The 8,658-nt window shown below is 30.6% G+C and overlaps 1 protein-coding gene across 1 annotated transcript; it reads right to left on the bottom strand.

Moving 5' to 3' along the window:
- Positions 1 to 1,846: 1,846 nt before the first annotated feature.
- Positions 1,847 to 6,686, bottom strand: LOC143910304 (uncharacterized). The gene is made up of 2 exons (XM_077428717.1): positions 5,396 to 6,686; positions 1,847 to 2,357 (listed from the first exon to the last, which is right to left on the bottom strand). The coding sequence occupies exon 1, from the start codon at positions 6,514 to 6,516 to the stop codon at positions 5,494 to 5,496; it is 1,023 nt and encodes a 340-aa protein (XP_077284843.1). The 5' UTR covers positions 6,517 to 6,686; the 3' UTR covers positions 1,847 to 2,357; positions 5,396 to 5,493.
- Positions 6,687 to 8,658: the final 1,972 nt, after the last annotated feature.

Raw genomic sequence — 8,658 nt, 5'->3', positions numbered from 1 at the left:
ACGTCCCTGTGTATTTTAGGCCGACTGTCATTTTCAAAAGTTCAATTGTAGTGGAAATCTCCCGTTGGAAAATTCTCGTCGCGTGTAAAATTTCACCGGTGCAATTTCACTCGGTGAAAATGCACGGGAAAATAGCGCTAATGTGAATAACTACAAAGGCCGCAATAAATTTGCACGCTGCAGGGATGTGATTTAGTGCATCGCATCTGCATTTTACTGCAACGAACGAGCTATGGATACACTACCCGGAACGTTCAAGTTCTTTGTCGTCGTTTATCAGACGTGCTTTATCCTCAAATGAGTGTTGTACATATGTAAATTAATATTTTGTTATTATTTTTATTTTGTTATTTATATTATTATTTTGCTTTAGTTATTCATATTTTTTTTCTTTCATCCAAAATTTTAGATTCGGTACAGTATTGATCATTAAAATCATCCCATTATCGGTGCACAATTTGACTCTTACATTAGGCTATCCATTTTCATTGATGAAATATTTTGCGATGAAAATGGCTGAAAAGGTTGAAAAGAAAAGAAAAGGAAACGACAAAAAATACCAGATCGTAGACTAATCACTATTTACTAAATTTGAACCACTAAATTCGAATATTGGGTTACTCTCGTTTAGAAGATATGAGCGTTTAAAAAAAAGGGAAATTTTTACATGTTTTTGGCTTTTGTAGTCTTTAATTCAAAAACTAGTATTGCTGTACCAAAAGTAAGTATTGGAATCAATAATCAGATGCTTTTTCTATCAATTGTAATTTTTTTATTGCTTCACGTAAAAGTCATGAAAACAGCAGTGCAAAAAATACTGCAAAAGCCAAAAATCAAATTGCACATTTTTAACGCCCAAATCTCTTAAACAAACGCAAGCCAACAAAAATTATTGTCATATTCGAATTTAGTGGGTCGAACTTAGTAAAGGTTGATTAGTCTTCGCCCCGTTAGGTAAAAAACGTGATTTTTAGTTGCTCAGTGTAATCAATCGAAATTAATTTTAAATTATCGTGATATGTAAGAATGTTTATATCAGCACAGCTGAATCCGACAACTTCACGTAAACATCGATACGAAAAATAATCTTTAGTACATTCTATAGGTACATATAATATATGTATGGACACGTTCACATGTGACGTATCCGAAACAACAGCAACCGATACGATCTATTCATATTATACAGCAGTACATGTCACCGAAACGTATCGAGCAGAACCGGTTTTCTTTGACCACTGTGGAAATATTCACCCATGTTGTGACGTCATAGTGGCGAGTGCACCCGTTCTAATGAAAGCGCTGTCATACGCATACGAGTATATTTGAAAACGGTACATTGTTTTAATATTGACTCGACGGTAAGACGAAAGCAATATTGCATCGTATCATCACGCTCTGTAATGTAAATATGTATGTACATATGTGTGTGTAAGTTGATTTTGCCTCATAATAGTCGAAAACAAACATGAACGTGTCGAAAATGGGCTGTGCTGTATAGTATGAATAGAAGTAGTCTTTTCCGTGCAAAGTTGTACAGTGCTGGATTATATACATACATATGTGCATATATTATATGTATATGGACCTTTAAAAACATTTAACGCAATTTATGAAAATCAGGCAAGAACGTATGCAATCAACCAATTAAAGCAACTTTTGAATACTATGTATATGTATATATATATATATATATATATATATATATATATATATATATATATATATATATATATATATATATATATATATATATATATATATATATATATATATATATATATATATATATATATATATATATATATATATATATATATTTTATTTTATTTTATTTTATTTTATTAATTGAAAAATCAACAGACAGGATGTACAGAGATAGGTATAAAAAACACAAAAAGTAAATAAATAATATATGTAACACCCGAGTCCAATAATAGATTTTTACAAAAATGAAAAAGATAAATATAAGGAAAACAAATTAAAAAGTAAAGAATAAAGGCATGACAAAATATGTAGTACATTGCATAATTAAACTATAGTATTAAAATATTTGGAAAAGGTTATAAGATAGAATATAAGAAGAAATTGAAATTTACAAATATAAAAAACAAATGAAAAAGGTAAATACAAAATAAACAAATGAAATGGAAAGGAATGAAAGCTATAATATGATTAAATAGCACATTACATAACTAAACTAAAGTATAAAAATAATGGAAATATTGGAAAAATAGAATAGAAGAAAAAATGAATCAATCGGTCAAGATTCTCTTGATGTTAGACCTGAATTGATGTAGGGAAATACCAAACAGATCAACCTCATTCAGCTCTCCGTTAAACATACGATAAACGCGCTGCAGATAAAAATATTTTTGGGAATTAGTATTGAAAGGATTAAGTGAAAAGAGTGTAACGCGTCTAGGGTATCGAACTGGGATTCTGAAATTAACCTTATTCAGTAAATCAGAACAATCAAGGAAACCATTTATGAGCTTAAAGAAGAATATAGCATCAGAATGTCGTCGCCTGACAGAAAGATTGTTAAAAGAAAGGATTTTTAAAATGTCGGAAACAGTAGAATGGGTATAGGTAGGAAAAAGGTAGCGTAAGGATTTAATAAATTTAAGTTGAACTTTCTCAATACAATTAATATGGGATAAATAAAAAGGTGACCAGATAATTGAGGCAAATTCAAGGTGAGACCTTACAAAGGAAAAATAAAGTAATTTTAGTACATAAGGATCATTAAAGGGTTTTGTTGAGCGGAGTAGGAATCCAAGAGATTTAAATGCTTTGTTGGTAATAAAAGAAATATGTTCAGAGAAATCTAGTTTATTATTGAGTATTACACCAAGATCCTTAATAGAAGATGACGTGTTAAGGATTGAATGATTTAATTGATATTGATTAGTAATAATTGACTTATTTCTAGTGAAATTTAAAATAGAGCATTTTTCTAGATTAATAAAAAGATCATTATTTAAACAATATATAGAGAATCTATCTAGATCTTCTTGTATCTTATGACAATCGTCTATGGTGTATATAGGTTTGTAAATTTTTAAATCATCAGCGTAAAGAAGTATAAAGGAATGTTTGAAGATGTATGAGATATCATTAATATAGAGTAAAAAGAATAAGGGACCTAAATGCGACCCTTGTGGGACACCGGAAGGAATATGTCTAAGTGATGATCTAAAACCATTGAGAATTATGATTTGGTGACGATTTAGTATATACGAAGAGATCCAACGAAATAAATTTCCTCGGATTCCAAGGGACCAAAGTTTATTGAGTAAAAGGTTGTGATTGATTTTATCAAAAGCTTTAGAGAAATCCGTATAAACGACGTCTATTTGGATTCGTTTGTCCATATAAGATGTGAGAGTACTAGTGAAATTAAGCAGGTTAGTCTCTACCGATCTCCCCTTAAAAAAACCATGTTGTTCAGGTATAATGTAGTTTTTGAAATTGGAGAAAAGGAAATTATAGATAATTTTTTCAAAGATTTTACTAATGACAGATAGTTTAGATATAGGACGGTAATTCTCAATAAGATTCTTATCACCTTTTTTAAAAATAGGGGTGATGTAAGATAATTTCCAATAGTCAGGAAATTTACCGTTCGACATAGAAAGATTGAAAAGGATTGTTATGGGAAGAGATAATGGGACAGCACATTTAACAAGGAAAAAAGAAGGCAAACCATCACAACCCGCACCAAGATTAACATTGAGAGAGTTGATGTGACTGAGTACAGTAGATAAGTCAAAATGAAAAGTAGATAAGTTACAAGAAGAAGTATCTGTATTAGAGATAGAAAGGTTAATGGTAGAATCACGATTGAAAGTGGAGTCAAAATAGTCAGCAAAAATGGTACAGATTTCAGAACCATGTGAAGCCGACTTATTTCCATAATACATTACGGAAGGATATGAAGAGGAGGTATTTTTTTTTGAATTTATATATGACCAAAATGATTTGGGATTAGTTTTAATATTATTTTGAATAAGAGAAATATAATTTCTAAAGCAGATTAAAGAATATTTTTTAATTCGAGCTCTTAATAGTGAAAAACTTTGATAATCTAAGGGATTTGAATAAATTTTAAATTTTTTATGGAATTTGTTTTTTTCTTTTATTATTTTAATAAGAGACGATGTAAACCAAGGGGGATATTTGGTACGCTTAGATTTAAGAGTAAAAGGGACGTGGCATTCAATAATATTTTGTAAGGTATCGTAAAATTTTTTACAAGCTAAATCAATATTTAAATTGGACAAAAGTGAATTCCAATTGATATCGCTTAAAATTGGAATAATTGTAGCATAGTCAGCTTTTCTAAAGAGGAAAGTTTTATTATAATTATAATTCAAGGGTGAAGATTTGTTGTAAATTATTGAGATGCAAAAGGATAAATGATGAGAATCTTCATGGATTAGCGTAGAGTCAGCACGAGAAATATATAAGGGGAAACTACTAATAGCTAGGTCAAGAATACGATTATTAGTATTTGACAAATAATTGTATTGATAAAGTTTATTATAAGATAAGAATTGAGTAAAGGAAAGGGAAGAAAAATTAATACAATTGGAAGGAAATAGATGCAGATTTGAGTCGTATTTTGTCCAATCAATAGTGGGAAGATTGTAATCACCGAGTAAAATGAATCGATCCTCTGGATAATTGGTTATTAGATCAGATACTTTATTTAAATGGGTAACTAATAGAGTTTGGTGAGAATTACCAGGAGGAATATAGACAGTACAGATATTTAGTTTAAAAAATTTAGTGGTAATAGTAATCCAAAGGTCTTCTGTGGAAGTTAACCAATTATTTTGAATGACAGAGGGTAGATTATTTTTCACAGCTATGATTACACCACCACCAAATATTTGGTTATGAAGAGAATAATCTCTGTCACGTCGAAACACCTGATATCTGGCATCAAAAAACTCACTATTATTGAATGAGTCATTTAGCCAAGTTTCTGATAGACAGATAATATCATAATTATTAACTAATACATTTTGAAGAAAAGAGTCAGATTTAGTTCGGAGACCTCTGACATTTTGATAATAAATGACAAGACGATTAGAAGACATTGTAAAAAAGGAAGTAGATAGAGCACGTAGTGATATAAATATAAATATCCATATGCATAAATGAAAATAGATATATGCATATAAACATACACATAACTGCATACACAGATAAAGATATGGAATTATTAAGCAAACCATCCTTGGTGATACCAGTTGAAATGCAAAGGTATACATGGACACAAATATAAAAATGAACTCGTACCTTTTTTAGTTTATGAGTAAAATATATGTAAATAGCATAGTTATATAGTAATAATAAAAATAATAAATTATATAGCCATACGTACATAATTGTTTGCACATACATTATAATATGTGATGCAGACCAGTAGACAATAAATGCATAGATAATTATTAGGTTATTAAAATTTAATATTGCACTTAGTCATTTGATTTTGCAAAGATCTGATTCTTTTGAGATTTGTATGATATTGGAGCTCGCACTTTTTCTAATCATGATCTTGCAATCTTTAACCCACAAGTAGGCGTAGTTATATTCAGTTTTCAATTGGCGTGCTCGCTTCAATAATAATTTATTCGTTGGTGTAAGGTGATCCGTTACGTATAGGGTGGTGGGCGGGCCTGGAATATTGATGTCGTTGGTGGTGATGCCGCGGCGGGCGCGCACGGCCGCCATCAGCAGGTCCTTACGACGGCGCTGAGTGAACCGTACGACCACTGATGACGTGCGCACACTCACATCGCTGTTGCCCTCTCGCTGTTGCTGTTGCTGTGAACCTGCAACGCCCTGGGACGGGTACGGCCGCACACGGTGTATGGTGTCAATATCTGTGTCGCACAATTTGTGACCCACGACAGCACATAAGTCATATAATATAGACACTAGATTTTCACCCTTTTTCATAGGTATGCCGGATATTTCTACATTGTTTTTTCTAGAGAATTGATCTTGCAGATTGTTTTCTTGTTTCAGTTCAACAATAGTATTTTGCGCCTCAATTAAACCTTTATTTACATCAGAAAAGCAGGAAATTTTCTTTTCAGCAGTGGTTAGTCTCCCATCAAATTCATCAGACTTAGCCTCTATTGTGAATAATTTATTGTTTATGTCTGTGATTACAGATTTTATGTTTTCAAACTCATTTTTCATGGTATTAAAGTCTGCTCGAAAGCATTTAATTTCATTAAGTATATCAAATAAAGATGGCTGAGGACTGATGACTGAATCTTGAGAACTGAGCATTAGTGATGAGGACTGAGACGGCGGAAGGGGGTTAGGATGGATACGGCAAGAAACGCATCGCCATTTTTCCTTATTCTTTGACGTCATTTTTTTGTATTTTGTTTCCGAAATCCCCACACAATCATGGTGGAAAGGTTCTTCACAAAGCTCGCACAGCACATAATTAGTCAACAACACAACACTTTTGCATTTATAGCAAATCATTGTTAAGTATTATTAGTTATTAGCGTCACAATTTATAATTTAAATAAGAGAATATTCTCAAAATTTCGCACAAAAATATGTATGAAATAAATAGTTTTTTGTTTAACAATGTTGCATTATGCTGTAATATTGTAAATATGCTCTGGGTTCGAGAGTTAATATATAATTTCAGAAATCAGTTTGATCACGTTCGTTGCCAAACGAATATTATTTGAAGAAACAAAAGAACTTTTTTTTTTTTTTTTTTTTTTTCTTCTTCTTTTTTTTTTTTTTTTCAAGTGAAAATTATCTTTAAAATATAACCTTAGAAATCAGTTTAACCACTGTATTTAATCACAATTGCAAAAATTTTAATCAAAAATTAAAGCAACACCAATAACTCTACACAATATGCAAAGCACGACACCATTAACCGACAATATTTACGAAAAAAGCATCCAAATAGCGGACGAGCAAAACAACGAACCAGCTAGTTATTATGCTACCTAGCAACATATATATATATATATATATATATATATATATATATATATATATATATATATATATATATATATATATATATATATATATATATATATGTATATATATATATATATATATATATATATATTTTTTTTTTTTTTTTAAATTGTTTTCATCAATTAATATTATATGTATAAGCGGGGGCGACATTTACGAGCAATAAAATGTCACAATTTATTTAAAAAAAATCTTTATTTCGATTTTATTTATTATTTAATGCTCTCTGAAACGATGAGCACGTAATTTAGAGCTTTTGCTGTCATCAACTTGATAGGCGCTTTTGAAACGTGAACTAGAAATTACGGTGAAAGCTCTCAAGTTTGTACTCAGTGTTTCTATTGGAAGCTTTAGAGATATTCAAATATTAAAAATAAATAAGCCGACTATGAAGTGCATCTCTCGTTATTTTCGTGCAGTAAAAGAACATCAGAAAATACATATGAAAATCGGAAAATGGCATATATTTATTTAGATTTTAAAAATCGTTCCATGTTAAGTAGGTACATATATACAAAAAGACATTTTTTAGTTTGATTTTTATATTTATTTCATGAACTGATTTTTAAAAGGAATAAACAAAATCAAAATGCAAGTTATGTATGTACATATATAAACTTGCTTAGTAAAAAACTAAACATTCTCAGCTCATTTAATATTTAATCAATCATTAAAAAACTCTCACGTGCACTATCCACATTCGACATTGACGGGGAAAATTTTTAATTTAATTAAAACACAAACTACGGCTCCCCGATGAATAAATAATAAAGGTATATATGTATGTATATACATACATACTTATAATGGGCAAACCCAGTGGCGTGCGTAAAAAAAATAATACACACATAAATATATGTAAATATTTTTAATAACATCGTCAAAACGAATTCGAGCATGTGTTCGTTATCGATACGAGAGAGCATACGAACCGGGGAGACAGTGAGGTTTTATAATGAGTGGACATTTGGCCAGTCGTCAAGAATGCGACGGCTCGCCGGTTGACCACACCTGCCCAGCAAGATTATTTCTGTAGAAAAATGAACAAAATGTCGTCACAAATGGACCAGCACACTCTGGAAACGTCTGCGAAACTGGGACGTTTACCTCTGGTGAAATTCCCACGTGCTTTCGTTGCCCCACGACGATTGCATTTAGACGGAGAACTTTTCAAATACGTACAATGAAATACATCGGTACTAAAATGTAAGACTTATTTACACGTTTGCTGCAAGTCAAATATTTTATTTTTTTAAATTTTCATAGCATGGAAAATTTACATGGTAAATTTTCGTTTTTACGAGATTGAACAATGAACCTTTCGATGAGAGATTTTCTTTCATTTTTTTTTTCATTCACGAAAAATGTAAATAATAGATAATTAGTAAATTAATGAAAAAATTAATTATCGTAAAAGTATTCATTTCATGTTTTTTTTTGCTTTTGAATTAACGTTTAACCCTAGAGAATCACGGTTCATGCTTTTTTCAGAAACCTTTCAGTGTATTTATCTGAAACTTTATATTTAGAAGTTTCAGATTAATATCAAGATATATATGTATACAAAATTTAGAGAAGACCCGTCAACTGGGATTGGCAGTTTACTGATGTGTGAATGTG

Source organism: Arctopsyche grandis, chromosome 1 (genome assembly GCF_051622035.1).
Source record: "Arctopsyche grandis isolate Sample6627 chromosome 1, ASM5162203v2, whole genome shotgun sequence".
In the NCBI taxonomy this organism is placed as follows: Eukaryota; Metazoa; Arthropoda; class Insecta; order Trichoptera; family Hydropsychidae; genus Arctopsyche; species Arctopsyche grandis.
This window is presented reverse-complemented; position numbering and strand designations above follow the sequence as displayed.

What these genes read in the sequence shown, in the direction of transcription:
- LOC143910304 (XM_077428717.1), bottom strand. Translation starts at nt 6,516, where the DNA reads ATGATTTGCTATAAATGCAAAAGTGTTGTGTTGTTGACTAATTATGTG.